Source organism: Canis aureus, chromosome 4 (assembly GCF_053574225.1).
Source record: "Canis aureus isolate CA01 chromosome 4, VMU_Caureus_v.1.0, whole genome shotgun sequence".
Classification (NCBI taxonomy): domain Eukaryota; kingdom Metazoa; phylum Chordata; class Mammalia; order Carnivora; family Canidae; genus Canis; species Canis aureus.
The window spans coordinates 41695126-41712314 of NC_135614.1; the positions used below are offsets into that span (position 1 = coordinate 41695126).

The following is a 17189-nucleotide window of genomic DNA, read 5'->3' on the forward strand; positions in this document are numbered from 1 at the left end:
GACAAGCCATTGTGTGGGAGGCCCAGGGGGCCCAAGGATCTTGCATAGAAATGCAGACATGGCTGTGGAAGTGGAAGGAGCCCATGACTGAGAGTGTAACCCTTGGCAGGTTGCTGCACCTCTTGGCCCATCCGTATCCCCATTTGTAAATGGAGGGGTTGATCCAGATTAGGGATGCTGCATATGCACATCCTCCGATCCCCGTGCCTGTGGCAGACATTGCTAATGGACCACAAATGTCTTCTTGCTGACACACCTTTCTCATAGCCTCTGTGGGAAAACAGCCTTAGCCCCCTCTGCCCCACTCATGCCCTCTCTAGAGATACTTTCTTCCATCTCCCAGGTCATTCCAGACAGCCCACCAGCACTGCAGAGCCAGGAGAAGGCTTCCCACTTGAGAAGTGTTGTAGGCCCATTGGCCTGCGAACCACAAGTGCAGATAGAGTGAGAATGGGCTCAGGATTCCATTGAAACAGTACTGCTCTCATTCTCCATCCTCCCGCGGGCACCATCGAAGCGTCTGACATAGCCACAAACCCCTGGTGCTATGTATTAACTCTGTATTCTTCTTCGAATTGACTCCACTGTTGTTCTTAAATTATTTTTAAAGGTGAAGCTTTTGCTGTCTCCCATAAATGGAAAACCAGTAGCACTTGCTAGAACTAGAGGGAAACTAAATAGAAAGGAAAAGGGAAGTTGGTGTGTTCACGTTCTCCCTGGCCATGCAGCCTGCCCTGATGTCTTCAGTCCCCTCTAGGAAGAGAGACCAACAAATGTTGGAGAGAGTGTTACGAAGCCACTATTGCCAGGCTCCTGGAGGGAAGGGAATGGCAGAGACTAACTGTCTCTCTGGGATTCTCTGCAGTTGAGTGCCGAGATCCTGTATCAGCTGCCAGCAGCTCGTGTACCCCGCGTTCCTGCGTCCCTTGAGACACAGTGATCTTAGGAAATAATGTCACTTTGGAAGGCCCTTGGACCAGACCCTTCCCCACCTACACCTGCAATTGTTCCCCAAAAATTAAAGTTCTGGCTATTGTCACCCAGACCAGAATGTAATCACTTTGTCGCGACTACAGCAACAGCCCCAGCCCTTCTAAATGGTGTCAGCTGGGTTCTTTGCTAATCCTAGAAACCCCACTAAATAGATTTGCAAAGCGAAGTGATATTGGAGGACATTCCCCCCTGCGCTCAGAGATTTTATTCACAGGGCAGAAACACCTTCTTGTGTTTTTTAGTTCATATGATGAGAATGTATGAAATCAGAGCACTCGTGAGGTGGGGCAGCAGCTGTCTCATATCCTGCTGCACTGGGGACAGCATACGGCATGCAGATGGAGTGCTGGGGCCTTTCCAAGAGCTGCAGCCCTGGGCAGAGATCTGGCCAGTGGGTATGCAGAGACAGGGATGTCAGCTTACTAGGGCTCCTGGGGGCTACGGAGGCGCTTGGCCTGTTTCAGGCGCACCACTTAACTCTCCCCCGACCCAGCTCCTGGCATGTTTCAAAGACCTCTAAGCTTTGTTCTGATTTAAATCTTCATTCATAGACAAACTGTTTGAAATGACCCGACACAGAGTGCTGACATGCTGTCTGGCGTTCCTAAGCTCAGAAAGGCTGTGATGTGTCTTCACGGGGCAAACACGTGTGTTAGAGAAGCTTCATTTAGGCGTGAGTTACAGTGGTTCTGGTCTAGAGTCCATTGTTTTTTGTTTTGTTTTGTTTTTTATTTTATTTATTTATTCATGAGACACAGGGAGAGAGAGAGAAAGAGAGGCAGAGACACAGGCAGAGGAAGAAGTAGGCTCCCTGCAGGGAGCCCAACGTGGGACTCGATCCCAGGTCTCCAGGATCAGGCCCTGGGCTGCAGGCAGTGCTAAACCACTGAGCCACTGGGGCTGCCTCCAGAGTTCATTGTTAATGCATTTACAATATACATCAAATAAGGTGTCTTTAAACAAAAACAGCCAAGCTATGTATTGGTCGGTTAATGAAAATGTTGTGATCAGAGGCTTGCAGGACCCTAACCGTGTGTTTCCCCCAGGAGCAGTGGCTCAGTCTTTGCTAAATCAGTGTTCACAAATACTTAATACAACATAGCTACCAGATATTATGTAGGTACGTGCACACACATATATTTATATACAGTATGTATAACTTTTTTGAGATTGGGATTACAATTTTTTTTTTAGCCTTTTCTTTTTACCTAAGATAGTGGCTGAACTTTCTTCTCTGTATCATAGAATTCTTTGAGTTGCGTAAAAACCCTCTTCACACCAAAAGGGGAATTAACTGGAAGGCCCAGGTCCCTGTCATGCATCGCAGAAGCCATGGGTGAGCAGGCAGGCCCTGGAAGCAGGAACTGGAGTGCTGGCAGGAGCCAAGCAGGGCTCTTCCCTGCCTCTCCTCTCTGTGCCTCTCTCCTTCATTTGTCCCTTTCTGCATGCCAGATGTCTGTCACAAAGTGTGGAGGTGGCTCTGGCTGGAGCTGACATCTGGTCTGATTCTGGCTTCCTGAGAGAAGCTGATTGGCCCACCCTGAGCAGTCAGTTGTGGCCATGAGACAGGAGGGAAAGGTAACACTTCTCAAGTGTGAGGGGTGGGGAGGTGGTTGTCCAAGAGGAATTCTTAGCCTCTGCCAAAGGGCTTTGCTTTTTTGTCTCCTGAAAGCAGTCTAAATTGAGGAAAAGTAGCTTCCAGAGGCCTTAAGACAGAGTAATCCTCAGAAGACCGGGGTCACCATGGTACCTCCTGGCAAGGTCAGACTGACCTAGGGCTCTGAAACAGTCTTCAACTCTTGGCAGAGGAGGAAAGCCCAGGGTAGGTGAAGCCCTGGCACTGTGGCAGCCCTGTATTTGGGCCAGACACAGAGCTCCCCTCCACTGAGGCTGAGGCTGAGGCCTGAGGGTGGGGGTGGGGGTGGGAGGTGGTAGTTCCTTCCCTCCAGACACTCATAGGGAGGGGACAGGGCCCTGATTCATCTGACAGCTAGGAAATGTGTGTCCCAGGCTCAGGTGAGCGAGGCCTGTATTCCCAGGCCATGCAGAGGCAGTCCCTCTGACCCCCAGGGGCCCTGGAGAAGACCGAGAAAGAGGCAGGGCCCTGGGGATGGGGGAGTAGGGACAGGTGGGTGGGCTGTGGGAAGAGCATCTACAGAGGTAGTGAGCAGAGACCAGGTCTCCCTCAGCTTTATGTCCCTGTGCTTGACTTCTAGTAATGATGATGATGATGATGATAGCTTTTACCTCACGCAGGCACCGTGCAAGGCACTCTGCATGTACATTCTCATGTAATCATCACCCCAACTCTGATGTTGATACTCTTGTGATTCCTGTTTTTTACAGAGAGGAAGCTGAGTCACAGAAAGTTTAAACCACTTTCTCAAGACCACATAGCTAGTTGGAAACAAAAACAGAGGTGAATCAAGGCCATCTGAACTCCTGAACTCCACAGCCTCCTGGTGGGCTCTCAAAAACAGGAGAATGAGCATGCATCTGCCTACAGACAGATGGGGTGGAGGCATGATTGCCTGGTGCAGCAAGGCCGTCAGGGTTAGAGGTAGCCTGGATCACAGCCCTCATTCTGAACTTTATAGAGCTTGTGACCTCAGGCAGGTCACTGCACTTCTTTACCTCCATTCCTGGCTAGGAAAATGTGAGGTGTGTTAGCTTCACCTTCAGGCTCTTGGGAATTTGGGAGATTCCACGGCCCAGCCATCTGCCCACCTCCACCCCAAGCACCCTGGTTGTCGTATACCCCACCCCACAGCCCCCACTTCCACCAGTTCGTCTCTGTACTGACTTAGAGGAAGTGAGGAAATCCAGCACTTCTGGCCCTGATGACACTGAGCCTGATGGGAACCCAGGCCTGGGGAGTCTGGGCTTTGTAAATCACACAGGCCTGGCTGCTGAGGTTGAGTAAGAAGGGATTGCCATGGTGGTTAATTCCGATTTAAGGCGGGAGCCAGAGGAAACCCTCTGGGACCTTCAGACACCAGTGTGGTATCTGCTTCCTCATTCCCAGAGGAAAGGAGTCCCAGCTGCTCCCTGAGACTCTCTGAGCAGATGTGCCAGTGGGAGGGGTTGCAAAGCAGGGCACAGAGCAGAGAGGATAGGCAAACCTGTGGGAACATTTGAGAGACACAGCTGGGCTAAGCACCCTTTCCATAGACCTCAGGCCTGCCTCCCATAGGCATTGCTATCTGCAACACTTGACCTCCTACTATCTCAGTTTCTTTCAGATTTTTTCACAAAGCATAGATTTCCCATCATGCCCAGCACTGGGCATACAGCATTCAGTGAACGAGATAGGCACTGTCCCTCCTCTCACAAAACTTAGAGCCGAGTGTGAAAACAGATACCTAGCAATTGCAGTAAAGTATAATTGACTTTGTGATGGGGAAGTGGGTGCCAAGGAGACATGCTACAGGGAGACCCAACCTAATATTAGTAGGAAGGGAGCAGTCAGAGAAGAGCACTTGAACTATGCCCTGTTAGTAGACTTCTAGAATATTACACATTCTGAATTTGTCTGATTGTTTCCTTATGGTGTCATTTAGCTTGTTCCTCTTCCTCCTTTACTTTCTATAAATTGGAACTTAGGTCAAGAGGCTTGAGATTCAGGTTAAACATTTTAGCAACAATACTTGATAGAAGATTTTGCATATTTCATGTTGTATCACCTTGGGATACTTGCTTGTCTCTCTTGGTAATGCTAGCTTTGATCACCTCATTGGAGTTTAACCACCAGATCTCCATTGAAAAGGTACATTCTTCCCTTTGCTAAGAAAGTAATCCATGGGGTGATACTCTCACATGGTGTGACTATCCTTATCAACAGCCTTTCACCCAGTAGTTCCCATCCATCCAGAGTGGTGGTGCCATTTTGCTTTCCCTCCAATGGATGAGAGTTCCAGTGACCCCACATTTTTGTTAGCACTTGTTTTTGTTTGTCAGTATTTTTTATTCTAGCCATTCTAAGAGATATGTGGTAATATCTCATCATGGTTTCAGTTTGTCTTTCTCTGTTGGCTAATGATGTCGAACATCTTGTGTACTTATTTGCCATCCGTATCTCCTCTTTGGTGAAGGGTCTGTTCAGATCTCTTGTTCATCTTGTGATCGTGTTGGTTGTTTCCTTACTGTTGAGTTTTGAGAGTTTTTTTTGTAAAAATATGTTCTGAATATAAATCTTTTCCTGGATATGCAGCACATGTCTTGAGGGCTATTCCATGGAGAAAGTTTCAGTGTCATTTCCAGGGGAACATGACATGGACTACATAAATCTGCAGGAAATATTTTGTTAAAAATTATTTTTTTAACTGTGATGAAATACATAAAATGTAAATTGTACCAATGCAGCCATTCTTAAGTGTACAGGTCAGTGGCATGAAGTATATTCACACCGTTATGCAATCACTGCTGTCCATCTCCAGAACTTTTATTATCTTTCCAAACTGAAACTCCATACCCATTAAACACTAACTCCTTATCCCTCTCGCCATCCCCTGGTCACCACCACTCTACTTTCTGTTTCTATGAATTTGACTATTTTAGGTACCTCACGTAAGTGGAGTCATATAGTATTTGTGTTTCGTGACTGGCTTATTTCACTTAGCATAATGTCCTTAGAGTTCATCCATGTTATAGCATGAGTCAGAATGCCCTTTTCAATGCTGAATAATATTCCATCATGTGTATACAACACATTTTGTTCGTCATTTGGCTATTGTGAATAATGCTGCCATGAAGAAGTCTGCTTTTAATTCCTTAATGTCAGGACAATGAGTGTTAACTGGGCTTGGGATATAATCTAAAAGTCAAGGTCAAATGTGTTCAGATTGCTTTGGTTACAAGTAACAGAAATAAAACTGGCTTAAACAAGAGGGATACCTGGGTGGCGCAGCAGTTTGGCACCTGCCTTTGGCCCAGGGCACGATCCTGGAGACCCAGGATCGAATCCCACATCGGGCTCCCGGTGCATGGGGCCTGCTTCTCCCTCTGCCTATGTCTCTGCCTCTCTCTCTCTGTGACTATCATAAATTTAAAAAAAAAAAAAAAAAAAAAAAAAACAAGAAAGTGAAGGTTTTGGCTTATGTCGGTGATGTCCAGGATGTTGGATCTGGGGGTTCAAATGATGTCACAGGACTCAGGCCCCTTCTCTCCCTCTTGGCTGCTTGCTCCTGTGTGACAGATATTTTTCACATAGTTTTCTTCCCAGTTAGCCCTTGAGGTGGGGAAAAGGGGTTCTTCCCTGATCATGCCATCAAAAGTCCAAGAATTGAGTCTCATTGGCCTGGCTTGGGTCACATGCCCATCCCTGAACCACTGCTATGACCAGGGATAAGCAACAGTCTGGTTGGCCAGACCCAGGACACGGGCCCACTCCGTATCACAAAGACTAGGGGAGGGAGAGGGGTGACATTCCAAAGGGAATTAGGTGCAATTACCAAGATAAGAAAGGGAGTACCAGATAAGCAGGCATATCGGACAACTGCTACTAACTTTGCATACCTCCTGTGTGCCAGGCATTGGGCAAATATATTACCGATTGCAGTGAATCCTCAAGGGAAATTACTAACCCTCTTTTCAAGAGAAGGATACTGTGGCCAAAGAGGTTGTTGCCTGTAAGTCTCCCCCAGCAGCAGGGCTGGCATCAGAATCCACTGGGTGTGCCCTTTCACCCACCCCTAAATCCTGGATAAGGACTGCATTGGGACAATTCTCATTAAAAAGTTATCTGTGCCTAAAAATGCAGACATCAAATTGTGCTCAGAGGTTGATTCCAATAAACCAATTAGGACTACTGCAGAGTCCTTGTACCGTATGTTCAGAACTTTAAAAACTATAAACAAGAGATCGAGAATGAATTGTGTAAGAATTTTTTTTCCATTTTGGTTTTAGGAAAACAATGAAACTTTCATGATCAGTCTTTTGTTTTTTTCATCCGTATTAGCATTGTTCTTGACAGATAGTCATCAAGACTTTGCTTAAGCATCCCCTAGTGACAGGACTGTTGGTATGGTCTTCTCTGGGCCTCAATTTACTCATCTAGATGTTGGGGCCCTAAGATTGGCTGAGTCCCTTTCAGTGATGGAAAAGCCTCCTTAGTAGTGTCCCTGCTCTTTGTCAAACCATTTTTCACACAGTGGCCAGAAGGATATATAGGAAAATATTTAAAAAAAAAAATCATGTCAAACACACACACACACACACACACACACACACACACACACCTTGAAACTCTTTATTAGAACAAAATCCCATCTCCTCCCTGTGGCCTGCAAGCCCTTCGTGATGCCACTGCCTCCTCTCACCAGCTCTGCTTGCTGTGACAGTCTTCCTACACCTCAGACATGTCCAGCATTTCCTGGCCTCTGTATCCTTATTCATTCTCTTCTCAATGCCTGGAATACTCTGTTCTCGGCTCTTCTCCTGGCCAGCTCCTCATCCTTCAGGTCTCTGTTCAATGCTGGCTTCCTCAGATAGGCCTTCCCTTCCAAGGACACCCAGCTGCCCTGCCTTCCCCCATGGTGCGCTCACAGCAGGTGCTGGTGTCCTTCAGAAGCGCTGACTGTAACTTACATACGTGTAAATTACATACATGCTTGCTTGTCGGCTGGTCTGTTGCTCATCTTCCCACCCTCAAAGGGCAAAGTCTAGGTGTGTCTTGCTCCTCATATCCCAGCACCCAGCAGAGCACCTGGCATGCAAAATGTTGTACACTGAAAAAACGAATGACAAATGGTAGCCATTCAAAATCTCTCTCTATGCTGGAGTCTTTTTTTTTTTTTTTTTTTTAATTTTTATTTATTTACTTATGATAGTCACGGAGAGAGAGAGAGGCAGAGACACAGGCAGAGGGAGAAGCAGGCTCCATGCACTGGGAGCCTGATATGGGATTCGATCCTGGGTCTCCAGGATCGTGCCCTGGGCCAAAGGCAGGCGCCAAACCGCTGCGCCACCCAGGGATCCCTCTATGCTGGAGTCTTGAAGCAGAATTTAAGTCTTAAAAATGACAACTACCCAGATGGCTTTGGAGACACAGTTCTTCTTGGTCAGAAAATCACCTTTCTAAGGTGATTCCTAAAGGATGCCTTGACCTCTTGTTCTTTGGCTCTGTGAGGCCCCCAGGACCGGGGAGCACAAACAAGGGAGGTGGGGCGGTGAGCCCAGATGCCCAAATCCCTGATGTTGAAATAGCTTGTTTTTATGAAGAGGGGTGGGGCAGGCATTGGAGAATCTGAGTACAGGGTACTAAAAGTTCTTGAACTTTTCCTTTCTGCTAGGCAAAGAGCTCAGAGCTTGACCTCCAATAGTCATCACAATTTGGTATGAGATAGACTTGCTGATACCATTTTGTGGTTAAGGAAGCTGTGGCTCTGAGGGTTAGGAAATTGTATGAGTTTAGAGCTTCTTGACTCTAGAGCCCATGTTTTTTCCCCTCTATCAAGCTTCTTTGAAAGAAAATGCATGTTGGATTTGGAGAGGTCATTCCTGGTGAACTTGGCTTGGCATTCAAGGGCACTTCCCATCTTGTCCTAATATTTGTTCCCATTATTCATGTCTTCTCACCTGGAGAACCTTCTCCCACAAGTCCCTGGCATTCACACTGGTCTCTGGCCCCCGCCCCCCATAGTTGCTCCACTTTGTCGCATTTTGAATGAAGTTTCCTAGTAAAGTTTCCAGGTCCTTCAAAGTGCACAGTGATGATTCCAGGCTTCAGAGAGCTCTTCCCACCTCTCATCCTGCATCGGTCAGGACTAGATTACATGTGTCAGAAACCCAACTTAAACCGGCTTCAAAAACAATTTGAGAAGACAGGTTTGGCCCAACATTTATTAGCTCAGGAAACTTGACAGACCAGGAGTAGATTGAGCTTCAAGCAGAGCTGGACCTCAGGGTCAGACTATTACAGAAATCTACTGATGCTGACCTCATTCTCAGACAGGTTCCTTCTAAGCAGTGATGAGACAGCCCCCAGCAGCTCCAGATTCCCATCCTGACAGCCCAGCAATTTCAAAGAAAAGCGAAGTGGTCGTTCTCAAGGGTTGGAGCAAAAGCCCCAGAACTGACTTTTACTGGCTCTGATTGGTTCAGTACAGGTCATGTGCTCATTTCTCAACCAATCACCATGGATAGTGAATGGCACTTGGCATCTAACGTGCTGTGTGCTGGGTGGGAGGGGGGGTTCTTCACCTATTAAGTGGTGTCTCTCCAGCCAGTCCTTAGCTCATGGCCTCTGACAACACTGAACCCCTCATATTTATACAGCATTTTCTGCGTTTCCAAAGAGCTTTCACATATATACTTTTTAATTGTCAAAACAGCCCTGCAGCCACAGATCATTTGTGCAAGTCAAGAATGGGTTATGCATGGGCTGATTTCTCATCCCCCGTGAACAGTGGTGTGCAGAGAGCCGCATTAGACACCACCTCTGACAGGAGCCTCTGAGCTACTACCACATCACTCTGCCCAAATTTGTCATCATACATTGTGTTTCTGTGGGCTGTGTCTTGTGAAGTGCTTCCCTGTCCTCAGTCACATGAGATCCTCACACTGTCACGCTAAGCAGATGCTGTCAGCCCAGTTCACAGATGCAGAAACTGACTTGGAGGGAGAAGTGACCTGGCCTGGACCCTGCCTGGTGGAAGAGGTCTGATGGCTTAGCTTATGAGAACTATGAGAGGGCTAAGCACTGCCAGTCTCTGTGACTTCTGACAAAAGGCAAAGCTTTAAAAATGACAAAAAATAGCCAGCCCTGTGGCTCTCTGGATTGAATGGAAGGCAGGAAATCCCTACAGTGCTGCAAATAACACCATCTTCTGAGATGAGCAGGGTGCTAATGCTTTCCCATTCTTGATTTCACTTAATCCTGTGTATAGTTCTCAGAGGTGGGGGTTATACCCATGTTATTGAGAAGGAAGCTGAGGCCCAGAGAGAGCAAATGACTTGTCCAAAGCCATATGGCTGGATGGCAGCAGAGCTCAGACTCAGATCCAGGTCTTTCTGACATAACCCTGTGCTTTGCTCCAGAGTCCTGGAAATGGAAGGGCTCCCTTGGTGTTAATGTCCATCTGCTTTTTCTCTCTCTGTAGGTCTATATCATCCGGGTTACGTGGTCCAGCGGCTCCACGGAGGCCATTTACCGGCGCTACAGCAAGTTCTTTGACCTCCAGGTAAGGATTTGGAGTGTCCAATGAACTGCAGTGTAGGCAAAAATTTAATTGGACTAACTTTCCATTTTGATATCAAAGCCTAGACCCTCACCCATAGTGGACACATAGTGTTCCTTTTTATTTCCCATACTTAAAAATGATGTTCATGTGCTGCTCACTTCAGCAGCACAGGTACTGAAATTGAAATGATACAGAAATTAACATGGTTCCTATGCAAGAATGACCCACAAATTTGTGGAGCACATGTTTGACTTCCCAGGAGAAAAAACCTGCCTGGCTTCAGACACAGCTTGATCCAGGGTTTCCACAGTACCATCTCACCCAGCTCCTTCCTTGCATACTGCTTTTGTGGTGTTGGCTTTATCCTCAGATCCCACAGGGTTACAAAATCCTCTGGGCTTATACTCAGCAGGAAGGAATAAAAGGTCACTTCCCAGAAGTCCCAGTGAACACAATGTCCTCTGCACACCATCCTATCTTCTGACCTCACATGTTCTTTCAGAAGGTTGAGTGATATTAACCACAGCCTTGGTTGTATGGAACTAATCCATTCCTAAAAATGTTGGTTAAAGAATTTTCAGAATCTGTATTTCATTATTTTAAGGGGGGAGGCGAGATAATAATGTGCTTCTAACCAGTTCCCCAATATCACTAAAACAATCTCCAACGCCTACATAACAAACTGCCAAGAGTCATTGCGTAATGTAAACCAACTGAGACACCAGTTACCTAATTATTAAAATGCACTGAACTCGTTATGTTTTGTGTTCACAAAATGCAACAAAATCAAACAGTACCATATGTAAATTATATTTTCCTTCTGGTCTACAGTGAACATGTAAATACACAAAGAGACTATATGTTAAAGATGCTAAGATACTATCTAAAACAGACTTGGCAGGAGCAGCATAGGGACCAAGAAGGGGCCGAAACCCTGGCGGAAAGGCAAGGAAGATGAACACAATAAACAGGGGCTACAGTCCTGTCTGAGAATGACTGAGATCCACACCGTCTTACCCAGAAGCAGGGGTGATCTATGCAGATCTATTACAGCGGGTCTTCAAGTCAGAGATTGAATGTTGGGTAAACACCTTTGCAAGTTTCTACACTGACTTTTCACGTACGGTCTGTGTAGAGAGGACTACCTGAATTTGCTTCCAAGATGCCTCTTGCTTGCCTAACACCTCCAAAAAGGATAACAGTGGGCAGAGAACAGCGAGATGATAGAACTGTGGCAATGATGATCAGGAATGCTATCCTGAGGATTAGGGATATCCACACTGAGCAAATACCTCCTGGGCAGCTCAGGCAGGAAGAGAGGAGTGGGGTAGATTTATGGGAGGAGGCAAGTGTGCCCCACGGAGCCCAGAGCAGGAAATGCAGCTGGCCTCACAGGGCCCCAGAACCAGCAACTGAATGACCCTCGGAGGCCTATCAGCTCTTCAGCCATCTGTCACTGTGGCCACAGAGTCTCCCATGAAGCTGACTTTGTTTTCCCCTCTGTTTTCCCCTCTGTACCAGCTTCCTCCCCCAACCCATTGCCCCACATCCCCCAGGTAGCATTTCATTTCCCCAGGTGAGGTATCCTTCCCTGTAGTCAGCACTCTGGCCTTTTAGGTACTGAGTCCAGTCTCCAGGAGAGAGAGAGAATCTGTTTGTCCCAGGGGTCCTAGGTCCACCTCCGAGCCTGTCAGCTATAGCCGCAGGGGTCAGGGGGTTTGGTCCAGCATCATCTGGAGGAGCAGGTCTGGACAAGGACAGGCAGGGGGGGCGGGGTGGGGGTGAAGCCTTGGAAGTACATATGGAAATGTTCATTGCTGCTGTTCTGCAGCCAGTGAGGCATCATACCCAGGGCTTTAGACTTTGACTTCTGGGGTTAGACAGACTGGGTTCAAATCTCAGCTTTACCTTTCAGGTCTCAGCTTGGTTCACCTCTGTATGTTTCTGAGACTCACTCAGTTTCCCCATCTGCATGTTAAGAATGAAAGCACTTTCCTCACGCATTCATTGTGACAGTCAATCAAGACGTGCCTGTCTCAGTCACCACATTAGCTGTTATTAGCTGTCCCTCTTGTTCAGATGAGACTTGCCCGAGGTGACATCATTTGGGAACACTTGAGCCAGAGTATAATCACGAGCCTCCCTGGCTCAAAGCCTGTCCTCCCTCGACTCTTCTGTTCTGACTCAACTTTCTTATTTCTACCAGAACTTAAAAGTGAGGTTTTCTTCCCCACTCAGCATAATTGGCAATAATTGGGGGTTTGCTATAACATAAACAGCTGCCTCAGACTCCCCTCCCTGTTAGTCTAAAGGCAGTGCCTCAGCCAGCCTTAAAGAGTCCCGATGGGTGGCATGAAAAAGTCATGGAGCTCCAGAGGGTCCTGCTGTCCTAGAAACAGCCTGCTACCCACCCCCAACATCCCAGAGGAGGACCCCACCAGCCAAATTCAGCTGTTTCCAAGGACCAAGCAAGGGGGCCGGCCAGCATGGGGCTGTGATACCCTAAAGTGAGATGATATCATGATCCCACCCTCCCCTTCCTCCCGTCTGGCGAGTAGCCTTGGCTTTTCCAAAAGTAACTTGGCACAAAAGAGTATGAGAAGGGCCAAGCTTTCGTGGAGGAACAGCTAGGCCAGTGTGGCGTAATGGAAAAAGCAGAGGACTCAGTCAGGAGACTTGGGGCCCAGCCACCTGTGCTGTGTGGCCTTGGGCACGTCCCTTAACCCCTTTGTGGCCTGACTGTCCTTGTCAGTAACATGAGGTAATGACAATAGAAACAGCTGGCATTTCTGGAGCACTGACTGCTAAGCATCTAGGTATAATGACTAATTTAATCTTCATGTTAAGCTTATTAAATTACATAGATGTAGAATCTTAGGCTCAGAGAAGATACATCATTTGCACAAGGCCACACAGGTAGTGAGCGTCACAACTTGGATTTGAAACTGGGCAGGTGACACCAGATACCACATTCTTAGCCACCGTGCTTCTAGTGCCCCTCTCTCTCTAGTGGCTACTTCACAAGGTTTATATGGAGTTAGAAGTGCTGATGTGTGTCCAGAACAGGTAGAGCCACAGAGACAGCAGATTAGTAGTTGCCAAGAGCCGGGGGGAGGGGAAGAGGCTGTTAGTGGGTACTGGGTATCTTTTGGGGGTGATAAAAATGTTCTGGAATTAGATGACAGTCATGGTTGCACAGCCTTGTGGATATACTAAAAACCACTGAATTGTACCCTTCAAAAGGGTAAATTTTATGGTATATGAAGTATATCTCAATTGCTTTTTTTTTTTAAAGTGATGATGTATGTGAGTTTCTGGGCTGTCAAGCCCTGAGCAAATGTCAGCTGTTGGGATTATTGATGGGCGTGGGTTGCTTCTAGGAACCGGCATAAAGATAAGAGGAAAAGAAGATGCCAGTTTAATAGAGTGGTTAAGATCCTGGGCTTTGATCCAAATGCTGCCACTTACTGGCTGTGAGATCTTGTTTTAGTCAGAACTGTTTTAGTTGCAGATGACAGAACCCCAGTCAAAATGGATTACTCAAAAAGAACATTGATTAGCTAAATGTAACAGATGTCTAAGCATTCTTGGCTTCAGGTGTGGCTGGATCCAGGGACAAGAATGTCAGTGAGGACCTGCCTTCCTCCAGTTCTTAGCGTTCTTCGTGCCCAAGCAGGGTGGTATATGGCACAGTGGTGGCCACAGCTCCAAGCTGTATCCAACAGGTCAGCTCAGTGGCTTCAGGAAAAAGAACACCCCTAGCAATCTAAGCAAAAGTCTCATTGGTTCATCTTGGATCAGTAGCTGGGCTGGTCAGAGCCAGCCTAGGGACTGGAGTAGAATGTGTGTAGATTTTTTTTTAAGGTTTTATTTATCTATCCATAAGAGACACACACAGAGAAGCAGAGACACAGGCAGAGGGAGAAGCAGGCTCCATGCAGGCAGCCTGATACGGGACTCAAACTCAGGACCCCAGGATCATGACCTGAGCCAAAGGCAGACACTCAACCACTCACACCACCCAGGCATCCCAGAATGCATGTAAATTAAGGATTAGGAGATTCCCCAGAAGAAATCAGACAATGGCTGCCAGGGAAGGGGAAATAGCCTATAGATAAGAGAAAATAAATGATCCTCCTGGATGGGGCAGGACATTCAGGCAGAGGAAATAGTCTGCAGAGAGGCTCCCTGGGGTTAAAAGGGGAAACAGGACTCAGGCTCTTCTGTGGGAAAAGAGACCATGGTCACCAGCGAGAGTGTCCCCTTTATGACAGTTCACCTTCCACAGTGATTTCCTAACCCTCTTGTGCTTAAAACAGCCAGACCCTGATCGTCATGCCTGCCACATCTAGTTGACATCCGGCCACATGTCTCATTCACACAAGGGTGCAGGCGATGGAGCCCTGCGCTCTGAATGGGAAGACCTGGTGTCAGGTCCCAGCCCTCTGTTTTACTGCCTGTGTGGCCTTGGGCAGGCCACTCAGCCTCTCTGAACCTCCCTTTCTGCCCTGACCGGGGCCCACACTGGAGAATCCATCAGAGCGTGACAGAGGGAGCTGGCCTCTGAGCAGGGGACTGGGGATGGCCCAAATGCCCAGAGAGTTGAGGGCCGTGCCTAGAGCAAACGGGGTTTGGTTGAGCGACACAGTGAGAGTGTCAGCGAGCATTTACTGCAATATGCCAGGTACCCATTTTCTATGCTGAGAAGCAGCATGGCTGGGATCCAGGCCCAGGCGTGGCTGAGTCTGAAGCCCGTGCTCCTAAACACTGAGCCCCATGGCCTCCTTGAGGCCTAGTCTTGCCTCCACGTCTGTCTGCTCAAAGATAGGTTTGCCTCAGAGTTCTGCCTATAGCAGGCCTTCAGAGGCCCATTTGGCCCTTCCTCTCAGATGCAGGCAGAGCCTCTCCTGCAGAGGCTGCTCTGAGCAGAACAGGAGCCCTTCACAAATGGCCTCTGATGTGTGAGGGGTCCACTTTACGCTGTGCCAGGCGACCTTTGCCCTCGAGTTTTCCCACTGGCTCATGGTGCCTCCCCAGGCCGACGTTACGGGCTTCCCTCACGGAAGGCACAGTTAAATACATGCTGAGCCAGACCCCAGGTGTTCAGAGAGGGACCTCTGTCCCAAACAAGCCTAGGCAGAGCTTGCTTCCTGGCGGAGCTGACGTCTGAGCCAGGCCTTGACAAAAAGTGAGGAGTTCTACCTGCCGGCAGAATAGGGAAGGGCTTCCATGAAGAGGAAATCGCATGTGCAAAGGTGTGGAGGCAGGATTTTTAGCTGGGCATCTTGCAGAATTCCAGTGGCGGAGAACATGGAGCCAGCTGGGTCGCTCTGCCCAGCAGGGAGCTCTTAGGAGAAGCACCATCACATGTGTCCTATACACAGGGACACTCCATCTGTGGGGACCCAGAGAGAGCTGTTTGTAGGGACAGGGGCTTTCAGGGGGAGCTGTTCCCTAGAAGCAGCACATCCCAGAGCTAAAGGCAGATTGGAGGCAGCATCCTGATCTGCACCTTCGTTTCTCCCCAGAGAAGGGAACTGAGATCCAGAGATAGGAGAGGCTGCCCCAATGCACAGAGCAAAAGTCATTTGTTTCCAGTCGTAATTGAGACAGGAATGACCTGTGTCCCCCCCCCCCCCCCCATGAGAGTTTTACAGCCCCACGTGCACTTCTGAGCTTGGGGAAGTGTCTGCCCAGAAGCCCCCATGCTCCACCCCAGAGGCCAAAGGGAAGGGAGTATTTTCTCGTCTTTTCCGGGGGTATAGGGGTGACCAAACCAAAGAGTTCCCACTCCCTGGCCCAACCGGGCCGGCTTCCAGCAAGATCCTAGCCAACAGCTGGCCTCAGTCCGCCAGCCATATTTATGCAAGTACTGCCTTTGCTGGGTCCTTAGACACACTCTTTTCCACAGACATTATCTTCTGAAGTTGCAGTGCCTCCCACATGTTGTACACACTTGATGGAATCTTCCTTCCCTTCCATCTGAAAAGCTGTGGCCATCTCAGCAGAGTGTAGCTGAGGCAGTACCGTAGCCGCTCTTTCCCACGTAGTTAGCAGTTCTTTATTTCTAAAATAGAAAGAAGGAAGATTGTGTTGGTCAGTTGCCTCTGAATCCCAGTCCAAGTCCTGTTGCTGCCACCTGGAACCTAATTTCTCCTCTCCTAGACAGTGGCTGACCAAACCAGATAACCACTATTTTTTTTTTACTCATTCATTCATTCATTCTTTACACAATTGTATGCCGGGTCTCTAGCACATACCCGTGAGGAAGTGCTAGGGCAGGCCAGAGGGCAGGCAGACCAGTAAGGAAGTCAGAGTAGGACATGCTGGCCTAGACCAAGGGACAGCAGGGAGAAAAGCGAGGTGGATAGCTGGGAGGGGAGGCAGGCCCCACGTGGAATGTCCACCGGATACCAGAGCATGCTAACATTTAGCCAGACTGGCTTCTCAAGGGGATGGAATCCCCAGAGACAATGAGCCATCAGGCAGGTCCACATATGTTGTCCTGCTTTGAGGACTACCTGGCTTCTGTCCAGCCAGCAGCTGTGCATGAGTCTCCATGGCCTGCTCTGGCTCTTCTGGGATGTGAGGCTTTGTGATGCTGAGGGAATAAACCCCTCCAAGTCCAGTCTGCCACTAACACAAACCACGTGTGGCCCTCCACGTCAGTTTCCACACTGTTTTCCTTGGACAGCATGTCTCCTTTCTCTCTACCACAAGCTGTCTTAAAAACTGCTGATGGAGTGTTCTCTCATCCCCCTTGGAGGCTTGCAATGTGGCCACTTGACGTGGCTCCCTCTCCTTCCCTGCCCCCCAGACTGACTCATTTTCCTCCTCAGTTTCCAGTCCTCCTCACCCCGAGCACCACTTCCTTTTATTATCTGAGGGGAGGGGCATGGGATTTTCTAGTTTCCAAGGATAGCAGTCTACCGCTGGACTTAGCCTGGCATGCCTCTGGTCCTGCTGTTGCAGACAGCCTGGGTCTGGGGGTCCCCACAGAGTGTCTGGAATGTGGCC

At 48.3% G+C, this 17189-nt stretch overlaps 1 protein-coding gene across 2 annotated transcripts in view; it reads left to right on the plus strand.

Moving 5' to 3' along the window:
- Nucleotides 1-17189, plus strand: part of SH3PXD2B (SH3 and PX domains 2B) — a 100838-nt gene that overhangs the window by 20243 nt on the left and 63406 nt on the right. For both annotated transcript variants that reach the window (XM_077895526.1, XM_077895527.1), the window contains exon 2: nt 10092-10172. In XM_077895526.1, coding sequence (XP_077751652.1) covers nt 10092-10172 — 81 coding nt within the window. The remainder of the gene's footprint in view (nt 1-10091; nt 10173-17189) is intronic.